Raw genomic sequence first — 25,837 nt, 5'->3', positions numbered from 1 at the left:
TGGTCGCAGCCAGCGCCCCTAGCAGTCAAGGCGGCCACATACTTGAGCAGCGACCGGAATTTGCACCGCACAGAGGTAATGGCAGGGCGCCAAGAGAGGCGATCATCGATAATTACGCCCAGGTAGCGGTGGTGCTGTACCCATTGTACCGGTGTCTCTCCGAGGTACAGCCGGCTCATGGTTCGACGAGCCCATTGCCTTGGATGATACGCAATCGCGGCTGACTTAGCTGGTGAGATCTGCAGACCAACTTCCTCCAAGTACTCTGAAGTCGCATTCAGAGCTCTCTGCAGGATTCCACGAAGACGTGGACCATGGTACGAAGGACCGCTGATCCACAGTGCAATGTCATCAGCATAGATTGCTATACATATTGGAAAGTCTGCTTCCTGAGGCAATCGGCTTGGAAGTCCAGCAAGTACACTGTTGAAGAGAAGCGGCGACAAGACGCTGCCTTGTGGTACATCGCACTTAACAGGGCGAGAATCACTTGTTGCTCCTCCAACACGCACTTTCATGTGGCGCTCAGATAGAAAGTTTTGCACGAAATGAAGCAGTCGACCCGAAATTCCCGCATTCCTAAGGGCGATAATAATCGCCTTATGGGGAACCGAATCGAATGCTTGCTGTATATCCAGGAAGAGCATGTATGCAGAGTGCTTGTTTTCTCGAACAGACTCTAGAGATGAAACGAGGTCTGCTATGCTATCGAGGGCTGAACGGTGACGACGAAAGCCGCTCATGACATCAGGAAAGAAATTAAGCTCTTGTAGCCTGCCGTCTAGACGAAACAGTACCATTCGTTGCATCAGCTTCATAACATTAGAAGTTAGCGATATTGGCCGGTAAGACTTTAGGTGTTTTGCCGGGCGGCCGGGCTTTAAGACTGGTATCACCACAGATGATTTCCAATCATTGGGGATCAGAGACGTTCGCCACACTTCGTTATATGCGTCCAAGACATTTTGATGAAAGGCCTCATCGATGTTTCGTAATGCCTGGTACGTAACACCGTCTTCACCAGGGGCAGTGCGATGTTTGGAGAGGCTGAGGGCGTGATGCAGCTCTTCGAGAGTAAAGTCTGTTTCATCCATCTGGTAGGCTGGACCATAGCAGAACGTTGTGATGTTCTGACTTGTCAGAGGATTAAGGTCATTGTTTGCGTTGTTACTTGGCATAGGAGGTACGAAAAGGTCAGCAAATGCTTCCGCAAGAATTTTCGGAGTCCGGCCAGTCGTTATGCACAAAGCAGCAGTTGGATTCTTGCAGATCTCAGGAGTGCGAAGAGCCTTCAGTATTCGCCAAACACTTCCAAAACCATTTGCCGTATGCAGTGAACTACACAGTACTGCCCAGCTCTTTCGACGAAGTTGTTTTGTGTGCCGCCGTATGGCTGCGTCTAGGCGGTTATACACCGTCCAATCGGAGCTTCTTTTAGAGCGCTGCACTCTCCTGTAAGCGCGGCGTCGACAGGCGCGTAGCCTCAAGAGCTTAAAATCAGGGTTCGGTTTATCTATGCCCCGCCGTCGTCTTACGGTAGCTTGTTGTAGACACTCGCTCACCAGTTTAAACAACTTGTCGTGCGATGGGGCCTCTGAAATCAGCTGACGGAACTTGTTCCAGTTCGTCACTGTGTAGGCGGCAGTCTGGTGGCTAGGAGTATGTTCTGGAATCAACCCATGGGTCAGATTCACATGACAGCAGTGAAAAAAATGCACATAAGCTTGGTGGTGGTGGCATGTAGCATGTGAAAGGCTGACACCACCTTAAAACAGGGCGTGTATTTCAGTTGCATTTATGAAAGAAGGTAAAAACTCTAGTTTAAGGAGGAAAGTATACCTCGGCGTCAACCCCGATTTCGATATTCAAATAGATATAAAACACTGACTTGACACCTTAGATTGATTTGAAAATATTTGTTGTAATTGAAAAAAAATCTAACTTGAGTAATTTATAAGCATAAATGCAATAAAGGGCTTAAAGAAAATTTTCGACATTCAGAACGTTTTAAAAACTTTGAAGCCCGCGGTTTGTAAATCAGTTACCCAAAGCTCAATGTCCCAAACTATTACCACAGCTCAACAAGAAGCACCTCTTTGGGCATCTAGAGCAGGGAAATTTCATCTATAGATTTAAAGCTTACATAAAAACTTACAATGTTCACTATATCTTTGCAGAAATTCTACTTACAAATTAGCGGTATGTGAGGAATCCGTGTAAATACTACAAGTTTGTGCGCTTTAGATGTGTTAATAGGCATTGTTGCAGCGTTGGTGACGTGTTTATGAAGAACGTGCCAACCTTTGCCGTACACCCTATGGCGGTGTACCGTAGCGACCCTGTGGTCACTAAACAAATGAAAACCAGCGGATCATATATATTTCTCATGATTTAATAGTTCACACACTATCACATCTTAATAGTCTAAATTGGAAATGCATAATTCCCACTATAGTACAGCTTCGCTGGTCGTCCATCTCCACCCCAATGGAAGGGCTGACAGTTTTTTGTTATAAAGGAAATGTTTTTTTAAAGCAAACCTTTATAGGCTCACAAGTTTCGGCGGTGATGTTGGTGGTGGTGTCACGCTGTAAAGTGAGCCCATCCTGGTGATTGTGAAGAAAGGGTCCAAGCTGAACGACTGTGGGCTCGGGGACCTGTAACGCACCCTTGAACTACCCATGTCACATGTGGGACCCCAAGAGACAAAATCACCAGCCCTTCCCCTGTCGAGGAAATGGGGGTAAGCGAAGCTTGTCGTCCGATTCTAGCGTGAGGGCTTCCGAAGCCCTGGCGAAACGTCAGCGAAGAGCCGCGGACCCCGAGTTGCGTGAGCGCGATGTTGAGGCCAAATGTCACCGAAGAGCCGCCGACCCTATGTTTAGGGCAAACGAAGCGGAACGCCTGCGACAGTGTCGTCTTGCCACAAGCTTCGCTTACCCACATTTTTTCAACAGGGGAAGGGCTCATCGCAATTGTTTTTAGTGCATTATTTCCATCAAACGTGGTTTTACTGTTTCTGTTTTCTTTTTTTTTCTGTTTTATTCTATTTTATTTTATTTATTTACTTATTATTTTTTTTGCAGGAAAGCCTAGGCGACACCGGTGAGCGGACATTCAAAGATGGATTGACGAAATGCCAGAAAGACCTACAATCCTAGATATCTTCCCGCATTACTGCAATCATACCATAAAATAAAGGATATATTTTGAAGTTCAAAAAAACTCCGATTTCATAAAACATTGAAGTTTGCGTATATGGTTTCTACGGAATTTTTTTATCAGGCCTAGTATTTGCTTTGATAAGCTGATTTCACATTGTAAGTTTCAGAAAAGAATGCCGTAAGTGATGCAATCATGATGACATTGCAGATACAATGCATGTTCACAGTGTCGTATGAAAATTAATGCAGGTGTACTTCATAAAGCACGCTGGGCCTATGTGTATGGTTTGCTTGGTTTTCAAAACACATATAAAAATTTTTACCAAGATAGGGAAATTATTTTTGCAGAATATTAGCAATATGACGGACGGCTGCAGGTATAAAGAGAAAAAAACTCAACGTGCACTCAGTTACCCCTACTTGGATGAATGCGAAAGCATTGCGGCCAGCAAAAGTAGAGAGTTCGACTCCCAGCAAAGGTTGTGGGTTTGAGAGCCTCAGTTAACTATATGTTAAATAAATACGTCTTAATTACCTTGGCCTTAATTTACACCAAAGGCCGTGGTTCCACTCCCACCACAGGTTGTAGGTTCGACTGCGCTAATTAACTCTATCTTAGTGAAATATGCCTTTATTAACACCAATGGTCGTGGGTTCGAGTGCTGTAACGAAGTCTATCTCGATTAAACCTGCCTTAACTATCTTGACCTTGATTCAATCTGTCCTAATTCACTCTACTTTAAATAAATTCGCCTTAATTGACATCATCAACTGCCTCGATCAGCTCACTTGGGCTCACTTGACAACGCCGACTGCATCACCGATTTTCAGCCTCATGAGTCATATTGTAACAAGGAAAGCGAGAGGCAAAATGTATATTTACAGGAGCCTATATATGTATACGCGCACAACAGGCAATATGGCGAAATCCACACACCAGCCGAGGCGCGCCTTCATAGTCTTCCTTTCGATGCGTCCTCGTGCACGCGCTTGGGGAACGGTCCCGTGACACAATCCCCGGCGGCAGGAGCACCGACTCGGTGTTGTTCAAGGACACGAGAGGCAAGCAACAAGGGGCCGATGGGTAAGGTTAGCGGGCATAGTTGAGCCGTACCACGTGCACAATTTCACATTGTGGGTGGCGAGTCGACAATGTCGGGGTTTGGAAGGGTGCAGTTTCTTAGGTGAGGTCGGTGACCCGTCGAAGAACACTATAAGGGCCGTTTAAGGCGACACAAGTTTTCTGAGAATCCGACTCGGCGCGTTGGAGTCCATAGGTGAACGAGGGAACCTGGCGGAAAATGGTTGAGCCGGCGATGCCTGTCGTATAAAAAATTCTGTCTTGCTTGCGATGTGGCTAATCGGTGGCGAGCAAGCTGACGGGCATGATCAGCTCGAGCAAAGGCGTCGTGGGCATACTCAGTGGTGGTAGACGTATCAGAAGGCAGCAGCGTATCCATGGGTAAAGCTGGATCACGGCCGAAGAGCAAATAAAATGGAGATAAACCGTGGCGTGATGAATTGTCGCGAACGTCACGTATGGAAGGTTAACGTCTCAATCGCGGTGATCCGAGGACACGTACATCGACAACATCGACAACTTGTCCGTTAGCGTGCGATTTAAGCGTTCTGTGAGTCCATTAGTCTGGGGATGATAAGCGGTGGTGAGCTTGCGCCGGACTGCGCACTATGTAAGAATGTCGGCGGTTACTTTTGAGAGGAGCTGCGGTCCTCTGTCCGTAAGAAGTTGTTTAGGGGTACCGTGATAAAGTATAACATCGCGCAACAAAAAGTCGGTAACGTCAGTTGCACAGCTTGTAGGGAGGGCGCGCGTGATCGCGTACCATGCGGCGTAATCTGTCGCGACGGTGATCTATTTGTTCCCTAAGTAAGACACTGGGAAAGGGCCAAGCAAGTCGACAACGACGCGGAAAAAAGGCGCTTACGGGATGTCCAGGGGTGGAAGGAGACCACTAGGGGAAATGATGGGCTTCCTTCGGCGTTGGCAGAGCTCGCACGAAGCGACGTACTGGCGCACCGACCAATACATGCCGGTCCAGTAAAATCGGCGGCGCGAGCGGTCGTATGTACGAGCAACGCCGAGGTTGCCCGGCATGGGTACGTCATGAAGTTCAGCAATGACGGTCAGCCGCAGCTGTTCCGGAATAACAAGCAGGATCTCGGGGCCGTCAGGGAACAAACTTCGACGGTACAGTATTCCATCCCATAGAAAAAAAACATGTGGAGGTCGGCCTCTCAAGGCTAAGACTCCAGCCGCGCAATAAGTTGTTGCAGTGCGCCATCACGCCATTGGTCAACTCCAATATGAGTGAGGTTCGAGATCTGCATGACACAGGCTGTTGTAGTGTCGCCGGAGTCACAGTCGGGTGGGTCCACCGGGTGACGGGATAGACAGTCCGCATCCTGATCTAATCGACCAGACTTGTAGATGAAGAAATAGGAGTACTCCTGCAGCCGCAAAGCACAGCGACCGAGGCGGCCAGTTGGATCTTTCAGAGATGAAAGCCAGCATAATGCATGGTGGTCAGTGACAACAGATAACTGTCCGCCGTAGAGGTAGGGTCGAAATTTCGCGATGGCCCAGACAAGAGCGAGACATTCCCTCTCGGTGATGGAGTAGTTCTGCTAGGATCTCGAAAGAAGACGGCTGGCGTAAGCTATCACTCGGTCGTGTCCATACTGCTGTTGTGCTAAAACAGCGCCTATGCCATGACCACTTGCATCGGTGCGTACCTCCATAGGGGCGGAGTCATCAAAGTGAGCCAAAATAGGGGATGTCGTAAGCACGGCTATCAGCGTGGTAAAAGCTGAAGCTTGTAAAGGACCCCGGAGAAATGGGCGTCTTTCTTAAGAAGTTCGGTAAGTGGCCGGGCGATAGTTGCAAAATCTCTCAACGAAACGACGAAAATAAGCGCAGAGCTCAACAAAGCTGTGAACGTCATGGATGACGCGGTACGGGGAAGTAGACCACTGCACGAACCTCGTCGGGGTCTGGCCTGATACCTGCAGTATCAACAAAGTGCCCAAGGATTGTAATTTCACAGCGGCCGAAATTGCATTTGGAGGAATTCAACGGCAGGCCAGCTCGCCGGAACGCATCGAGAACCACTGACAGACGCTGCAAGTGACTTGAAAAAGTAGATGAAAACACGACGACATCGTCGAGATAGCATAGGCAAGTGGGCCATTTCAAGCCCCGAATAAGGGAGTCCATCATGCGTTCGAATGTCGCTGGGGCATTGGAAACACCAAACGGCACGACCTTGAATTGATAAATACCGTCTGGTGTTATAAACGTGGTCTTTTCGCGATCGTTGTCGTCCACTGCAATTTGCCTATAGCCCGAATGGAGGTCGATCGAGGAAAAATACGTAGCTCCATGGAGACAGTGAAGCAGGTCGTCAATTCGCGGCAATGGATAAACATCCTTTTTAGTGACCTTTGTTTAGGTGACGATAGTCGACGCAGAATCGCCAACTGTTATCCTTCTTCTTTAGGAGGACAACATGGGAAGCCCAAGGGTAGCAAGAAGGCTCAATGATCTCCTTTTCGATCATCCTGATGACTTCTGCCTGAATAACGTGACGTTCAGTCGCGGAGACTCGATAAGGACGCCGATGAATTGGGCGAGCATCACCAGTGCTGATCCGGTGTGCTGCTTGAGAGGATTGGCCCAATGGTCCGCCTTCAGAATCGAATATGTCCCGGTATGACGTTAGCAAGCGGCGCAGCTCCTGAAAGTTGGACGTAGGAAGCTCAGGGGCTATAATTTTATCGATGGTGTCGGGTATCTTAGACTGTGTCCTTGGTGAAAGGCGGCATCATCATACAGCAAGGCGGCATCATGATCAATAGGAAACTGGGCGTGTTATTTAAGGGCAGATACACTCGCTAGTCTGATGTCTTGCGGTAAGATTTGGGGGGAATGGTGCCGAAGTTCAAAAGATCCGGTGCGCGCGACAACACCGACAGCCCGTACCGGTGCAAAGTAGAAGCGCGGTTGTTGGCAGAGTAGAAGCTGCCCCCTCCCCCTCCCTACCGCGCTGCCTTCCCGCATTCCTCCTTTCGCGTCGGAGATTGAGTGGCCAGTTCCCCTTGCGCCCGGTTGCAAGATACGCATTTGGTGCGGCAGCACAGCGTGCCCCCCCCCCCCCCTCGCATACCCCCACGGCCTTTCGCGCGGGGGAAGTCACGTTTGCGCTCGGCTATGCGTTCGCTCTCCATGATATAGCGCGCGTCCCCCGCGCGCTTTCCCTCGCACGTACGGCGCGCGGCGACGATTTTATTGCCCTTGGACTTTATACGGAACCTCACGGTGACGGCGACGACGACGCCAGAAATCAGCTTTAAGTGTCCATATAATTGCTATCCCAATTAAACAAATACGCGAAATATCAAACAAAACACTTATCGCTTTTGCACGCTGCTGGTGCTGCGCTAAGAAGCACCTCCAACCGGCATTTCCGTTCCCTTCGGCTTCACTCGATGGAGTCGAAGACCAGGACTTGAAAGAGCAAGACCTAAAGCCCCTGAAACTTCGTAAAGTCGCGACACTCTCCTCCTCCTCCTTCACTCCTCCCCGTTGTTCGTCTCTTTCACGCTCTCTTCTACGCTTCAGCGTAGCAGACGACGTTTCGCAGAGTTAATGCACTCATAGCTAGGCGGTGCCCTTTAGGCGTTCGAGTTGGCTTTCTAGCTCTCAGTAACTTCGTGTACAGCATAGCCTTTCTATACGGAGGGTTATACAAATTCAGTGACGGCAGCTTTTTTTTCTGTTGGATAACTATTTTTTACAAGCATATAAACGCGCGCTTACGCCGTACCATGACGAATCCGAATGTATCGCATGCGCTACAATTAGCTACACAACATTTGTCAAGTCCACGTCGTAAGATCTTGTGTTGCGAATAACACGTTTACGATCGAATGACAACATCTGGGCCTCCAGCAAACCCCCACTAAGCTAAATAATCCGTGCCGTCCTTACCATGTGAACTCGCGGCGCGTATTAGCTATGATGCCCAAAGGCTGGCAGAGGGCAGGCACGCACCAGCCAAAGTGTCCCACTGCAAGTCCGTCTCAGAGACTAGCAGCCGTACGAACTCATAGTTGAGCGAGCAAGCAAACGACTAAACGAACGAGCAAACGACTAAATGAACGACGACTAAACCATCCAGCGAACTAGCGGGCGATCGCATGTTTTCTTTGCGAGTGCTCCACCGCCGCATCTGCACCTTCACACACTTTAAAGCTCACGCGTATTAGCACTTACGTCTCAAAGATGCTGTCGTTCGGCGACGAACGCACCCCGTAACTCGGTTTCGGGAGAGCACGCACGCTCTTCATCGATGCCTTCGTATCGCAAATTCAACGGGCGACCTACAAAGATGAACACAAACAAAAGATGCAAACAAAGCTGCTCGCGCTAAAAAGGCCTAGTAAGTATACCCACAGAGGGCAGAGAGTTGCTTTTCTAGGATGCGTTTTCACGCTAGAGCCTCGAATTTTGTCGAAAGGACTTTCGTAATCCCGTTTTCGCACCCAGCCTCACGTGCCCGCGAATTCAAGCCTGTTGGCGTAGAACACAAATAAGCGCGCCAAATAAGACAACGTAGTGCTTATATAAACAAAGTACATGTCACGTAGGGGTCGTGTTAAAGCGTGCATACAAATGACAAGATGCCCAGTGAACTGTGCAATATCTACTACGTTATAGCCCGCAACGAATTCCACAAGCCTGACACATATGAGAGACTCGCAACATAGCTTGCTTGCATAGTCTTGTGGAGGATGTTGATCCCACGCGTCGCGCTTAGCGCACGGTATCGTGTATTTGCTGAAACTATTTTGGCATCTGAAGGCGTAGTACGTCATGGTAATGGAAAATAGCGTGAAGGGACGTCGCACTTGCCACAAAACTTAGTTCATGGCATTCGCAAACCAAAAGAATACGGAAGAGCGACGGCGCGAACACGCGCTCCTCGCCGGTAGGTAGACGCTTCTCATGCGAAAATGGCGATCGAGCGCGACTGTAAACAAAAGAATCCGGCGCGAGGGCCCAAGTGATGTCATTAGGCCAATAGCGATGCGGCGTCGGCCTCGGCCAGGACCCGCGAGGAGGTGGCGGCGTTCTTCAAAGCATGGGGCTACTTTACGGTGTTTGAGGGGCTTTAGCAAGATCTAAAGCCCCTGGAAAAACCGGGAGATTAGCGCCATCTGGTGGTGCTGCAAGAAACTCAGCGGCACGCGCGGGAAGGCCAGCACAGCAGCAGCAGCGCCGTCGGGAAGAGGCAAAGAAAGCTCCGCCATAAAAAGCACACCGCTTGCAATATAAAAAATGATCTAACATTAGTTTGTTTCATTGCATAATTTCAACTATTCCGTCACATGTATTTTTTTCTTCAAGTTTCCTGCCCCCGCCCCAACCGGCCAGTCTCCCGTAGTGGGTGCGCGCCTTGATATAGGAAGCAATCAAGCAAGCACGCGCGACCGTTCTGTGGATGCTGGAACGCGCCTTGACTAGCACGCAGTATGGAACACCAAGGAGGCGGCGACGTGCCGGCGCCTGTCTTAGCAGGCAAGAAGAAAGTTTCGGGCCGAGGGCGCGGTAAGGTGGCGCGCTCGGGACCGGCAGGCTTTTCGGGACCGTCTTCGCATCCGTCGAGTGTAGCAGCACCCGCTGCGGTTACATCGCAGACGACAGCGCCCGAGGCACGCACCACCGTGCAGCACCGAGCACCACAGAATGGCCGAGTGGATCAGCCCTTGGTATCGCAAGAGGTGAGAAAATCGCCACGATCATTCCGATTCCTTTGGGCGAATCAGCAATGCGTGTATAGCGAATGCTGCGGATATTTTCCCGTCTGCTGACAAAGACCCTTGCGTGGACACTTACCGGGACCAAAAGAGGGTGTGTGGGTCAGTCTATTCGCAACTAAAATCAACCTCACGGGGCACTGCGAAGTGGCGTGACTTTGTTTGCGCAATGTTTCAAAGGAACTGCAACTCGCAGTGTGCACTGTGCCTGAGGTTGGAAGGCATGGGTGTGCAATTGAAAGTGCTGTGCTTGCAGTAAACAGGGAAGTTTGGAAGCAAGCTAAAGCAATAAATTTAACGGTAATTGACATCAACCGAGAAGTGCACCGAGCTGGCCGCGAAGGCACTTTTGTTATTCACGGGATACATTTTAGCGAAAGTGTAGCAACAACGGTTGGATATCGATTCGCAACGCGGGTAGTAGCTTTTTTAGGCGGGCCCCAGGCAATCGGGAACCAAGATTAGGTATTGAATATAGCGACACACCAGTAAACGGCACAATTAGGCCACAAGGAGTTAGGAAAAGACGCAGAAAGGATAAGAATAGACAAGGTAAATGTGTTAAAACATTCAGGGTCTCAAGCAGGAAAAATGGCTGGAAATTCAAACGCAGGTGAATGACGAAGCGACTAGCGTGTACGCCTTGACCGAAACGCATCTACGAGATTTGGAGCAGTCGCCTGTTATTGAAAATTTTGTATGGGAAGGGTGCAACAGATTGCCCAACTCAAAAGAAAGGCGGAGGCATAGGCATACTAATTAGGCAAGGTCTGAAGTGGCAAAGGGTAAAAGAGACATGTAGGGACCATTCATGGATTAGCGGCACATGACATGGCAAAAGGACGTGGCTGCGAGTAGAGTACATAACACGTTGTGATACCAGACAAAATTATTAATAATTGATCTGCATTAGAAGCGATATTAATGAGTTCAGTAAATCGGGCCAGATGGTATCAGCAAGAGATATGAAGGCGCACATGGAGGAATTAGTCGGATATACCGATTAAAATGATTCTCTAGTGCTGGATTAGTGCGATGAACAGAACCGTATACTAGTTAACAGGAATAATAAGTGTTATGGACAGGTAACGTGGCAATGCGAACACAGGTAGTCATGTACCGACTGCGCTTTAGTCTCAGAAATTGTCTACGAACAACTAGACCAAATTATAATATACGAAAGTGGGACAAATAGCCTGGGTAACGATAATAGACGTCTAACATTAAAGTTTGGTAGACATACTAAAACAAAACACGAACTAATAGCCTCAGAATTTCAAAAAAATAATGAAGAGCAAATAAGGGGAGATCACAATAGAAAATGAGAAATAGAAGAAAGTAGATGCTTTTTCTACATCAGTCTTGGAATATAAGGAACTAGTGGACGTTATTCAGCAGGAAATAAGACAGACACGGCAAAAAAATTCTTGGATTGGAACGAGGAGACCACGTAAGTGGTGGAACAAGGAAATAAAGCAAACTATTGGAGAGCGTAAAGAGGCATCTAGGGCTCATCGAGAAGCCAAAAAGTTGAGATTACAAGAAGAAGAGATGCTCCTTAGATGGAACAAATACCGAGAAATGAAAAGGGTGGCCAGTGAACTCGTGCAAGAGAAAATAAATGCCCAAAGGCGCCCGAAAAATATTCTGGAACCATGTAACAGCATTCAGAGCTCCAAATAATATCCGCAAACAGCGATAACTGATGAAGGCGCTAACATCTACGAAGGAGACGATGCACTGTGGTACATTACAGACGTTATTAGGGATAACTTCGGCACGAGAAAAAGCGTAGTTCAGACAACATGTCCAGCAACGACAGAGAGGGCTGAGAGATCAAAATTTAGCATAGAAAGGCTGCAGAAAATGTTCTTAATGACACGGCAGCAGGACCCGATGAAATTCCGATACAGCTAATCAAAGACCTCATTCCAACGATAATGCTGACTGCTGACTAATGCTATAGAGCAAGTGATTTGAACGAAGAAAATTCCGGTTGGATGGCCTGAAAGCAAGATGAACCTCATCTACAAACGCATATAATTCACACTGTAAATAGAAAACCAGGAGTCATCAGAAAGAAAGTGAGAGAAATAGAGACAGTGAATTGGATGCAAAGAATCGAAACAAAAAAATGTCGCAGTTTCGCCCGAAAGGCGAAGCATCAATTGCGATAGCAAATTCGTAGAGAGCTATTCGGAGTAGGGATAGTAGAGTAGTTTTATCGGCCGCATAAACTTGGACACATTCGCTTTCTAACTGAATTGACAAGCGTGGTGTCATCGCGCACAAGCAAACATGAATAGATCACACTGAATGACCGCAGACAACGACTGTCAAAACGCTGGCGCGGCCGCTGCAGCGGGCGAAGAATCGTGCGGTCTATCGCTTCAACGGAAACTGAGCGGCGAATGGACAGCGGATAAAGGTCAGAGCCGTGTGGAGACACGGCCGGGCTCGACTGGCGCGCGCGCTCGCTCGCTTGTTAAGAAGCGAGTGCGCGCGCCAGTCGAGCCCGGCCGTGGTGGAGATAAAGAGACTGTGCGGGCGATGGCACCACAGCCAGTGCAAGCGTATTTGTTGGCAGAGTAGAAGCTGCACCCCCCCGTTCCTCCTGCGCTGCCTCCCCGCTTTTTTTTTTTTTTTTTTTTTTTTTTTTGCTTTCGCGTGGGAGACTGCGTTGCCAGTTCTCCTTGCGCTGGGTTCAAGATAAGCATTTGGTGCCGTAGCACAGCGTCGCCCCGCCTCCCTCCCCCCCCCCCCCCCCCATACCCACACGGCTTTTTGGGCGACAATCGCGTTTGCTTTCCGCCGTGCGTTGGCTCTCCGTGATAGCGCACGTCCCCCGCGCGCTTTTACTCGTACGGCGCGCGGCGACGATTTTATCGCCCTTGGAATCTATACGGAACCTGACGGCGACGGCGACGGCGACGACGACGCCGACGGCAAAAATCCCGTTGAAGTGTCCATATAATTGCTATCGCAATAAAAGGACAATGTATATTTACAAGAATGAGAAGAAAAACATTAGAAGGGAAAATCTGTAGGATAACACGAAGGGCAGTGCCTTGCAATTTGAGGCTCAAGCCGCTTGCCTAAGGACCAAAACATACTGGAGCAAATAATCGGAACTAGATGACGCATGTGTATGCTGCAGCAAAGATCCGGAGACCACTCAACACATCCTAATGGAATGCGAAGCGGTTCTTTCAGTGAGGACCGTAGGTAATGTTCACCATTCAGAAGCGCTTGGGTTTAAAGTTGACGGAAGCATCAACCGGTCAGCAGTAGAGATAAGCGAGAGACGTTTAGACTAATGGTGGAAAAAAAGCAAGGAAAAGACTGACATGACGACGGATCTGTTACAGGCATAGGTAGCGGTACAAGGTAGAAAGAAAAGGTCTGAAGAAAAAAAATCTATAAGGAGATGTATACAATAAATGCTAGAATAAAAAGAACATGTGTAGCATACCTGATTAAATCAAGCAGGCTAGGTGACTATTTGTCACCGTCCCGTTTCAAAGGAGATGTCAATAAATCATCATCAACATCATCATCATCAGCTACAATGTGCAGCATGATGGATGCACCGAGGTCCCCGCGTCACCGCTACAGCCCCCTTTGATGATTTTTTTTTTTTTTTTTTTTTTGCAGTGTGATGTCCCTTTGCTCTGTTTTGGGGGGATAAAAGCGGGTAATTGACGTCGAGAACATCAGTTCAGTCGGTATAGACTGACGCCCCCAAACCTTTGAACGCACTTTACCTCTGCTAAAAGTATCGCCGTTATGGCTAGGCTTTAGTTCGGAAGCTTCTATCGTTTTTCTCGGCACCCACATCACCTATAAAGATTGAAATCGGGCGCTATCACGTAAAACGATTTCAAACTGTTTTGATTCCAATTTCTACAATCAGCCTCCACGATTGGTCAAAACATTTTCGGGCCACTCCCAATTTCGCCTGTCTGTCACGCGACGACACGAAAACCGTGATAGCTCCCCATCTGATATCACGTGTACACACTGATTATGCATGAATAAACCACACAAAAGAAAAATAATCATTCCTGATTCAACGCCTTTTCATAATTAGCCCACTGCTATTGGTCCAATGTTTTCTGGCTACGCCCACTTCCCCTGTCTGTCACGCGACGTCACAAAACCGCGAAAACGCACACGTCAAAGTGACGTGCACGCGAAAACAATGCATCAATATGCCGAACAAAACTGAAAATTTTTCTGAATAGCCACAGACTGCCCCGTTCCGAAAGGAATAGAAGGTGGCTGCCCACCGATCGCTCAGGCCGTCGCTACTCGCACCTGCCGGTGAGCATGTATAGTTTTGCGCATGATAAACCTTTTTGCGTGGCAACAAAACGTTATAGAGCCATTTCGGCATGCATACGACATCGCTCAGCCAACTCTTCCTTGCTGAGGATCCGTTTTAGCGGCATTCTTATCCTTCCGTTGCATGCCGCCGCAATTTTCGACCAGCCACCGCAAGCTAAGTAAGGCGAAGCGGACCAATCAAAGAAGCCGGCACCACCCTCTTCATGCGGTTATCTATTTTCACTGTGCTGGCTCGACCCCATCTAAACCCTCTCCTCGCCTCTTGTCAGTCAATTAGATAAGAAAAACCGCTGAGTGTAGACAATGTTATTGGTTTTGAAAGCGAACAAAGATGACCTCATATATAAACGAGGAGAGTGTTTGATTGGGTTGTTCAGACAACGCTGCGGGTCACCGCCCGATGCTTGCGTCGGTGGTTACGTAAATTTGACGTCAGGAGTTTGGAATCAAAACAGTTTGGAATCATTTTACGTTATAGCGCCCATGATTTTAGCTCCCGTTGTCGGCGACCTCCAAGTGACCTTGAGCCAAAAGCCAGAGCCATTATCCGAGCACTCAAACGAGACCATCCGAGCATCGTTGCAAGAAAAAAATGAGATCATACGGGCAACCAGTGAAAACTTATGAAAATGGAGTCTCTAGCCTCCAACACTTTGTTTAGCACCGCATTCCATACGCTAGTTACTGCCCAAACAAGTTACAAAAAATATTGCGTCCGAGTTCTTCCTTAATGTTTGTTCGCAATATCACTGAAGCTGTCATTTATAGTACGCCGAGGTTTCAATTGTAATTTCCAATAACGACGTTCAATAGGCAGATACAGGGCACCATACACTTGAATGTCATGTTTTAGCACTAAGACAGGGTCAACGTTAGTAGACTAGCTTCAGTTGTAAAACTCGGCGGCGTTACGCGGAACCGCCCCCTGCCCGCACCTTCATGGCGCTGCCGTCGCACCCAGCTTCACTTCCCCACTAGCCGGCTACGCGAACTGGCTGGACGAAAAACGCGGTGCAGCATTGGTGTATTCTGTGGTTGGTTGTTGACGGCGGATTTGAAGAATCATGTCATCCGCGAAACTGTAGCCTTCACCGCATTTTTTAATGATATTAGCAGACGATGTCGACGTGCTGCGTTCCTGACTACAACAAGCGGCTATCGAACGATGTCGACAGTTCGGTGCGCCACTTCTTGTGTGCTCCCAGCAATGCGACGCTTCGCTCGGCGTTGAACAGAGCGATTCCTCGTGCCGACCGGGAACTCTCTGCGAAATCCATGGTGTGTGATTTACACTTTCGTGAGCAGGACATCTTAAACTGTTTGTGCATATTATCAATGGACAGACGGCTGAGGTGCCACGACACAAGTGGACATCTGCCGAGGGTGCGGTGCCGAAAGTGTTCCCGAACTTTCCCTCGGGGGGGGGGGGGGGGGGGGGGGGGGGACGCAAACGAAGAGGGATGTTTGGTGACCTGTTCTGGGCTATCTTCGAAGACCTGTCCGAGAATACGCTAAGTCGTGTTGGGTGCCCCTCGCGCTTTCAGGAACTGAGTGCACGCATCATTAAATTTTTAACAGCGGAACTGTTTAAGCTTTTTGCTTCCCCGCATAGTGTTCGCCAAAACTCGCCTAGCGATGACGTCACTGCGCACAGCTGCGCCTCGCATCACCTTGTGATAGCCAATCAATAGCTAATCGATAATCGATCAATATTCAATAAATTCTGAGAAGTGCTGGATATGACTTGGTAGTGATTACCCTAGCCCAAATACGTGGCCAATACCTTACGATTGCCAATCAATAGGTAATCGATCAATAATCAATAAATTCCGGAAAAGCATAACCCGTATAAGGCCAGGGCCAGCTAGGTGCCGAACAGCTCCGCTATTTCTCTAGCTTTGCGCCACTTGTGCAAGCTACGCTAATTTCCATTTAGTCACTCGCATACACGCATAGCTTGCATGAAAATGCATCCTTAGGCAGGGTTCCTGGAGCAGTGGCAAGGATCCAGTCTTGAAGTAAAGGCAGCGATGAAACGTGCCAAGCTGCTGTAGGTGGAGTTGGTTTCCACGTAGGCCCAAATCATTTGCCTAGATTATGTCCCTTGCGACAGTTTAAGTCTTAGCTATATATAGGGGCATACAGTTGTCTTTTACTTCGTTTTCTTTAATGAAGCATTCAATGGTTTACAAGAAAGTTGTGCTGTTATTTTTGTGGATAACAAATTTGGGCTCGCTAGCTGGCGTATAAATGCCCCAGACCAAAGCGTTGGGCAAGTAAAAGCAGCGAGAAAACGTGCCAAGCTGCTGTATGGGACGAGTAAACGGCGTGAAAAGTTTAGGCGGCAGAAAGAAACACACGGCACTTAAAAACGCAGCTCCTGCGCTTCGTCGTATGCGTTTCTTCCTATCGTGCAGTTTACCATTCTTTCAGTATGAACCAACTAGCCCGATATATGTTATTGCTGTAGGTCGATACCGATTTCGCATGGTACCACTAATTCTAACTAGAAACGCGCGCAAGCGGCCCGTCCGCACGAGCTCAAGGCTGCGGCGAGGCGCCTGCAGTGGAGCGCGATGGAACGGCGCCGCCATCTCGCGGCTGCCCAAGGAGTGGCGACAGTGGCGGTAAGCGCTCGGGCGGAGAGTTTTACAACTGAAGCTAGTCTAGTAACGTTGGACAGGGTTGTCTGTGCTCTTTTCAACGCCAGTGGTCTGTGAGTTCCGCGGCGCGCCGGGCGCTGCCGGCTTGGTCACGCAGCGTGGCGCCATCTCTCGAACCAGCACAAGACCCGCGCCGCAGAACTCACGAACCGCTCACGTAGGAAAGAACACAGGTAACCCTGTCTGAGTGCTGAAACATGACATTCAAGTAAGTGTATGGTGCCCTGTATCTGCCTTCTCAATGTTTTGAATGTGTAGCTCAACAAAGTGCATGTTCATGGTCCTTTCGTCATTCACGATATTGTGGATCAGAAACTGTGTTGCCATTTTAGTCATTTTTCCGGAGATATAGCGACTTTTTTTGTTCTCTGCAAAGCGATAGTTCTTTTTTTTTTTGATTTAGTGACCGGCTACTTCTTTTCATGACAAAAAATCTGCAACATTTAACGACTTCAAAGTTAGGAAAGTGGCTTCCAAAACAGCCTTCTAGAGCGCACTTTATTATTCAAAAGCTATATGTTGCAGCCGAAATCGGCTCTATGACGCGCAGGCTCTGTGACCATGCTGAAGCAACAGTCGCCTTCACAGGATTACCAGTGGGCCGACATCATGCATTTTTGTTTTGTTTTTGTTCTTTATAAAACCGATTTGTATGGTCTTAGCGCTCCGGTTTCGGCACTTTAACTAAATGCGTTCGATTGGTGGACAATTACAAATTTTAATAAGAGATTTAGAACACAGGAAGTGAATAAGAAGAGATGGACTGTAGAGAGGCGTATACATAGGATCGGCTGGGCTTGCTCATGTAGATATTTAGGTGCGAATCACCTTATGCGCTCGGGCTGCCGGCGTCATCTGTCGTCGTCATCACGGTAAAGTAAGCGGCATCACTGCATGCTTCGCAGGTTTCACTTTAGCGGAGCTGCATTTCGCTCAATGGGTCATTTGACACTTACGCATAAAATTTCATTTACCGCTCAAACCGAGCCTACGACTTAACTCATGCTAACTGTAATAACTAATAAAAAAATCACCGCATATCTACGAAGTGAATGATGATGAGTGGGCGAAGCACCGGGGGATCATTCGGGTAACCGTGAATCCCCCCTACATGCGAGAGTACGGGAAGCGGCGGCAAAACAACGGAAGCATTCTCTACCAGAGGTTGGTGGCGCCGATGCTCAGTTCAAGCGCGACGCCGGCAAGCGGACCCAGAGGCGGCGAGAGCGCGGGAAGCGGCGGCAAAACGCCGCAAGCGTTCTCTACCTGAGGTTGGTGGTGGCGTCGATTCTCGGTTCAAGCGAGGGCTTCGCGAGCCCTCATCTCCGGGTCCGCTTGCCGGCGTTACCGTACTGCTGCAGCTTTGCGAGTCCTGAGGTCCGGGTCCGCATGCCGGCGTTGCCGTGCTGCTGCAGCTTCGCGAGCCCTCAGCTCCGGGTCCGCTTGCCGGCGTTACCGTTTTGCTGCAGCTTCCCGCGCCATTTACTCCGGGTTCGCGTGTTGTCTCCGTCGCCGAGCTGCAGCAACTTTGCAAGCCCTTGACTCCGCTTGCAGTTGAGCCGCCACTCTTGCCTTTTCATCCATAGCGGGCGCGCCGTTATCACAAGCGACCGTTATCATCCATGGCTGAAGAGAGAAAGAGAGCGCGCGTCGGAAATGAACGCCCTTGTGCACCGCAGCGCCCCTAGCGGACTGCATGCAAACCAGAGATATGGATGACGGGCGACGAGGGAGGGACAAGGTTCGGCCCTTAGGTGCTTCGCCCCTAAAACTACAAAAGTGCACCACAGTGCAGCGTCGTGGCAATGAAGCGCTGAAGAGGGGCATGCTTGCTTGCTTGCGTACAAAGCATTAACCCCGTTTTTTTTGGACAAAGCACTACTACGAAGAGCGTTCAGGTAGACGAGGAGGTGGAAGCTTAGTATTTTACCTGCATAAAAGGTCACATAATTGTTATCCCAACGTTAACTGGTGACCTTGAGCGTCTTCCATAGTTTTGGTATCCTTGTACAGCAGCCAAGAATTAGGAAATTTTCAGGGATATTGTTGACCAAGTGCCTTTTGCGTGGTAAATGAGATTCCTTGTGCTCTTTTGAATCGTGCTGCATTTGTAACCTTACAACCTGAGGTTAAACGCCGAATTGCAGCTGTCATTACCGTTCTTATCCAAGTATAATAGTGCCACCTGTAGGTAGTGGGTCGAGGGCAAGAGTGGGTCGAGCCCAAGAGAAGAAAGAAGACCGCGCGCCCCTTCTCTGCTCGAGCCAGCCCCGACGGTCGCGTCTTCCAAGAGCCAGCTGCTCTACGTCTATTAAACCTTCTGGGCTACTCCTCGAGGCTCGTGACAAACTGGTGGAGGTGCTGGGTAAGCGTCTTCACGGATGTTGCAGACCCCTCCAAGGATACGCGCTACGAATCCAGTGCCTGTCGACACTCCCGTGCATCGGGCCAGCCGCAGGATCAGGGGACTGTCTCCAGAAGTCGTCAACGCTACAGTTCCCACCACATCAACCGGTATGACCAGCGCTTCCCTTCAAACCACCCCAACCGGTACGGGAAGCACGATGTCGAACCGGTACACACTTGAGAGCCCACGGATCCCGAAGGCGTTTCACGGCACAGTGTTCGAAGACGTCGAAGACTGGATGGTCGAATACGAGCGCGTGGCCTCCGTGAACGAATGGAACGAAACGGAAAAACTCCGACACGTCTACTTCTACCTGGAGGATGGCGCGCGTACGTGGTTTCAGAACCGCGAGGAGCAACTGACGTCGTGGCGCGAGTTTTGTCGGCAGCTCTTGGAGACCTACACCAGTGCCGATCGCCACGAACGAGCGGAACGAGCGATTCAAGCCCGCGTCCAGTTGCCAAACGAAACTGTGACCACGTACGTTGAAGACATGACGCGCCTCTTCCGACGAGCGGATCCAAGGATGACGGAGGAGAAGAAGTTACGTCATCTGATGCGCGGGGTCAAGGAGCAACTCTTCGCTGGCCTCGTACGGAGCCCTCCGAAGACGGTCGCGGAGTTCTTGTCCGAGGCCGTGACCATGGAAAAAATGCTTCTGCACCGCTCGAACCTATATGAGCGGCAAGCGAACAGCATGTCTACTGCTGACATTTTCGCGGCCATAGGCAGCAACGGTGACTCTCTGCGAGAACTCATCCGCTCTGTAGTGCGTGAAGAGTTGAAAAAGGCCGCTGTAACACCGCAACCTACGGTAAGCTCCATAGCAAGCATTATAAAGGACGAACTGCACCAGGCCCTTCGTGACACCTTGCCTCCTGCTAACGCCGCGCCAGTACCTGCTGAATACCCCCGTGCGACCTACGCGGAAGCCCTGAAGCGCCCTGCTTCCTCTCCGCCGCTGTTCGTTCGTGCTGTTCCTACGGTGTCAGTTCAGTCGGCACAGCCGATACCGTACTACGACGCTGGGTACACCACGCCGCCCGTTGCTCATGCCGCTCCATTTGCCCACCATTCGGAGCGAGCGGTTCACCACGTCGACGACAGACGCCCGCCCCCTCGGAAGTCGGATGTTTGGCGCACACCCGATCATCGGCCTCTGTGCTTCCACTGCGGTGAAGCTGACCACCTGTACCGCCAGTGCCCATACCGGCGCCTTGGGATTCGCGGCTTTTCCGCATACTCGCCGCCGCCCCGATACGGCCAGCGACCCCGGGACATTGAGGACTACCTCTCTCAGCAGCGCTTGCCACCGCCTGCCAGGCGGCAGTCGCGATCGCCGTCTCCGAGACGATTTTCACCTCCGTCCCAGCGGTATTCTCCCGAGCGGTCGACCAGTCCCCGCCGGGAAAACTAACTGAGGCGATCTTTGGGGGCGAGGTCGCTGACGGTCGAAGCGCTGAAGACCTCCGACGGACGCAGTTACGGAAACCTACCGATCCGACATCACCTGCAGCTGAACGGGACTACCGGCTTTCGCTCGATATACCAGTGACTATTGACGGTTATGCCGTTAGTGCTTTAGTGGACACCGGCGCAGACTACACGATTCTAAGCGGGAAAATAGCAACGCAGCTGAAGAAAGTTATCACGCCCTGGCATAACTCGCAGATTCGGACGGCTGGCGGCCACGTCGTTACTCCGCTGGGCGCCTGCACGACTAGAGTTGAGATTCAAGGATCAACATTCGTAGCGAGCTGCCTTGTCTTACGCGAATGCTCCCGCGACGTTATTCTTGGGGTTGACTTCCTGCAGGAGTACGGCGCGATTATCGATCTGCAAGAGCGTCGTATCACTTTCTCTTCCGAACGAGCAGTCGACGTGCAAGACGGCCAACGGCGCGATGACGTACTCCGTGTTTCGGCAGACAGTGTCACGCTTCCTCCACGAGCCAGTGTCCTCGTCGACGTCACATGCTGTGGCTTACGCGATGGCGAAGCGGTGGCCGAAAGCAACTTGGAACACCTACTGAAGCAAGGTGTTTGCGTGGCTCGAAGTGTTATACAGATTCGTGCTGGTCATTCGCAATTGCTTGTCACCAACTTTAGCTACGAGCACCGACACCTGTTCCGCGGCACTTCATTAGCGTTTGCAGACGCAGTAGCAAACGTTAACAACTGTTTCACGTCAGAAGTAGTGGAGACAGCAGACACGTCTCTGGGCCATCTCGACATCAATTCTGAACTGTCCACCGATAGCCAGACAGCACTGCGCAAGCTCTTGCTTGAATTCAGGACATGCTTCGCACATTCTTCCAAGGTACGCCAGACTTCCATCACTAAACACAGGATCATCACGTACGAAGACGCACGCCCGATACACCAGCAGCCTTACCGCGTGTCGGCAAAAGAACGCGAAGCCATACGTACGCAAGTCCGGGAGATGCTTGACGATGGCGTCATCGAACCTTCCAACAGCCCGTGGTCGTCTCCGGTCGTTCTTGTCAAAAAGAAAGACGGAACGCTACGCTTCTGTGTCGACTACCGCAAGCTCAACAACGTGACTAAAAGGACGTGTACCCGCTGCCGCGTATCGACGACTCGTTAGATAGACTACGGCGTGCCCACTATTTTTCTTCTCTCGATTTAAAAAGCGGGTACTGGCAAATCGAGGTAGACGAACGCGACCGAGAGAAAACAGCCTTTGTGACTCCAGATGGGCTCTATGAATTTCGAGTGCTTCCTTTTGGCTTGTGTTCAGCCCCGGCTACTTTCCAACGAATGATGGACACTGTCCTTACTGGACTGAAGTGGCAGGCCTGTCTTGTGTACCTGGATGATGTGGTCATTTTCTCCGAAACGTTCGAGCAGCATCTTCACCGCCTACGGAGTGTGCTAGAAGCCATCCGATCGGCAGACCTCACACTTAAGCCCGAAAAGTGCCACTTTGGTTACGAAGAGCTCAAGTTCCTCGGGCATGTAGTAAGCGCCAAAGGGGTCCGACCCGATCCAGACAAGCTTGCCGCTGTGGCCGCGTTTCCAGCTCCTGCCGATAAGAAGGCCGTCCGGCGCTTCCTGGGTTTGTGCGCCTACTATCGCCGGTTTATTAAAGGCTTTTCGAAGATAGCGGAACCCCTGACCCGCCTTACAAGGGACGATACGCCATTTGTGTGGCATAACGAGCAACAGGCGGCTTTTGCTGAATTACGACAGCGCCTGCAGTAAGCACCCGTTCTTGCACATTTTGACGATGATGCTGATACTGAGGTGCATACCAATGCTAGCAGCAGTGGCCTGGGCGCAGTGCTCGTTCAGCTTCAAGATGGAGTGGAAAGAGTTGTAGCGTACGCCAGCCGCTCCATGTCCCGTGCCGAGGCGAATTATTCGACTACGGAGAAAGAGTGCCTCGCTGTCGTGTGGGCGATCATCAAGTTTCGACCCTATCTCTATGGTCGTCCCTTCAAAGTAGTGACGGACCACCATGCCCTCTGTTGGCTGGCAAGCATGCGCGACCCTTCAGGACGACTGGCACGGTGGAGCTTGCGGCTACAGGAATTTGACATCACCATCGTTTATAAGTCTGGCCGTAAGCATGAAGACGCTGACACGCTGTCCCGCGCACCCATTGATCCTGCCAGTCAGGAAACAGAGGATGATGACGGCTTCCTGGGCGCCATTAGTTCGTCGGACTTGAGCAGACGGCAGCGTGACGACGCTGAGATTAGACCGATCATCGATCATTTAGAGGGCCGCGACACAACCATACCACGCCATCTGTCCCGCTCGCTGACGTCCTTCTGTCTGCGAGACAACGTGCTTTATAAGAAGAATGCTCGTTCGACCAGCCGTGCTTACCTCCTGGTGGTTCCAAGGGACATGCGCGACGACATCCTCTTCGCTTGCCATGACGAACCGACATCTGGTCATTTAGGCTTTTCGCGAACACTCGCTAGAGTAAGCGAAATGTACTATTGGCCCGGGCTTTCGGCAAGCGTCAAACAGTACGTTAAAGGCTGTCGTGAATGCCAGCGCCGCAAGACACCATCCGTTAAACCGGCTGGCTTACTTCAGCCAATTGAAGCGCCTCACACGCCTTTCGACCAAGTCGGCATGGACATTCTCGGACCGTTTCCTCTCTCGGCCGACGGCAACAAATGGGTGATCGTCGCGACTGATTATTTAACACGCTATGCTGAGACGCAGGCGATCCCACGAGCCACGGCCTCAGAGGTAGCGCAGTTCTTCATGCGCCACATCATCTTGCGTCACGGTGCTCCTCCACTGTAATAACAGACAGAGGCACAGCATTCACAGCGCAGCTTATGGACGAAGTTTTTGAATTGAGCAACACCAGGCATCGCAAGACGACCGCGTACCATCCGCAGACCAACGGACTTACAGAGCGACTGAATAAGACGGTAACAGACATGCTCGCAATGTACATCGACGTTCAACATAAAACTTGGGATCGGATCTTGCCTTACGTGACCTTCGCGTATAACACCGCCGTGCAAGAGACGACGCGCTTCACGCCCTTTCGCCTTCTCTACGGTCGCGAAGTCCAGACGATGCTGGACGCTATGCTGCCGTGTCAAGACGCTGACCTATTTACAACTGACGCCGAGGAATTTGCAGAGCGTGCTGAGGAAGCTCGGCAGCTCGCGCGGCTGCATATCGGCCAGCAGCAGCAGGCAGACGCACGACGCTACAACATCCGCCACAGGGACGTGTCCTACAACCCCGGGGACCAAGTTTGGGTGTGGACCCCCGTTCGCCGTCGTGGCCTCTGTGAAAAGCTGCTGAGCCGGTATTTCGGTCCGTATAAAGTGCTCCGCCGCGTCAGTGATGTAAACTACGAAGTTGTTCCGGACACAACATCACAGACGCGGAATAGGACACAAAGACAACCGACCTCAGACATAGTTCATGTTGTGCGCATGAAGCCGTACATTGCGCGTCCGTAACTTTTTTTTGTTTTCGTTTTTTTTTTCTCTCATTCCCTTCTTTGTTTCTACTTTTCATTTATCTTTGGGAGATTGCTTCTTCGTTCATTGACTGTGCCGGCGTGACGGCTACTTTTTTTTTGTACTTTCGCTTTGCCTGCCTTCTTCTTCGTCTTCTACACTTATTCTTTTTTTAGCATCGAGGCGATGCTTTTGTTCGTAAGGGGGGATATTGCCACCTGTAGGTAGTGGGTCGAGGGCAAGAGTGGGTCGAGCCCAAGAGAAGAAAGAAGACCGCGCGCCCCTTCTCTGCTCGAGCCAGCCCCGACGGTCGCGTCTTCCAAGAGCCAGCTGCTCTACGTCTATTAAACCTTCTGGGCTACTCCTCGAGGCTCGTGACAATAGTAAAGTTCCAAGTAATAGTAAAGTAGTGTCCAAGTAAATAGTAATAGTAAAGTACATACTGCTGGTAAATTCACTGTTTATTTCTCACTCACACAGACCCTAAAGACCAACGTGACATGTTTCCGCAGAATATTTACATCATGCTCGCGCATGTTACAGTATTGCAAAACGCCTGGGTTGAATGAAGTTTACTCGAAAGTATTATCGACAATTTTAGCGACTTCGTTGCACAATTTAGTGGAAACATAGCTACTCTTTCGCCTCCTTTTAGCGACACGCTTCCAAAAAATTCTTGCTACACTGATCAGGAATTTTTCCCGAATGGCCAGACTAGGAAAATCGAGAATAACTGCCAAATTTGAGGGCTTCTGAGAGAGGACGTTTAGCAAAATCGGCCCGATCTGTGCCGTACGAGGAGCGGAATGCTGCAAGACGTCCATGCACTCTGTCACAGAGGAATCCGCACACGTTGCTTTCTGGCCAAAAACAATGTTTTATTGCGATAGCAATTATATGGACACTCCAAAGCAGATTTCTGCCGTCGGCGTCGCCGTCGCTTTGAGGTTCCGTATGACGTCAACGGCGATGAATTCGTCGCCGCGCTCCAGACGCTGTATGTGCGAGTAAAAGGGCACGAGGGACGCGCGCTTTCACGGGGAGCGAACGCACATCGGAGAGTCAACGCGCGTTCTGCGCCGTGATGATAAGTGGTTCTTGAGGGAAAGGGAAAGGTTGGCGCTATCTTCTGCAGCCCTTGAGGGAGCACGGCTCAGCGCCAATGCGCCGTGCTCCCTGAAGGGCTGCAGAGTTAAGCGTCTCTTTCCTCCTTTCCATATATAGAGAGAAAACGCAACTTTTTCCGTCGCGCGAAAGGATGCGGGGGGACGGGAGGGAGGGAGGGGAGGCGACGTTTAGCTGCGGCACCAAATGCGTATTTATATAAAAGCGCCGAGCGCGTTCGCTGCGAACGCGGGCAAAACGCCGACGGTGCCGACAACAGTTCTGCGCGTTGCTGGTGCTGCTGCATGTCCAAGTTTATACAGCTGATAAAACTACTATCCTTACTCCGTAT

The 25,837-nt window shown here is 50.3% G+C and overlaps 2 protein-coding genes across 2 annotated transcripts in view; both read left to right on the top strand.

The window, feature by feature from the left end:
* The window catches only part of LOC125945234 (uncharacterized), a 137,876-nt gene extending 134,657 nt beyond the window's left edge, over nt 1–3,219 (top strand). The window contains exon 5 of the mRNA XM_049666909.1: nt 3,087–3,219. Within this exon, the coding sequence (XP_049522866.1) occupies nt 3,087–3,161 (75 nt within the window). The 3' untranslated portion in view covers nt 3,162–3,219. The remainder of the gene's footprint in view (nt 1–3,086) is intronic.
* A 6,497-nt stretch (nt 3,220–9,716) lies between these two features.
* The window catches only part of LOC125945815 (MIF4G domain-containing protein-like), a 48,099-nt gene continuing 31,978 nt past the window's right edge, over nt 9,717–25,837 (top strand). Inside the window, exon 1 of the mRNA XM_049668113.1 lies at nt 9,717–9,965. Coding sequence (XP_049524070.1) covers nt 9,717–9,965 — 249 coding nt within the window. The remainder of the gene's footprint in view (nt 9,966–25,837) is intronic.

Source organism: Dermacentor silvarum, chromosome 5 (genome assembly GCF_013339745.2).
Source record: "Dermacentor silvarum isolate Dsil-2018 chromosome 5, BIME_Dsil_1.4, whole genome shotgun sequence".
NCBI lineage: Eukaryota > Metazoa > Arthropoda > Arachnida > Ixodida > Ixodidae > Dermacentor > Dermacentor silvarum.
The sequence above is the reverse complement of the archived record's forward strand: the minus strand, read 5'-3'. Positions and strand labels throughout refer to the sequence as shown.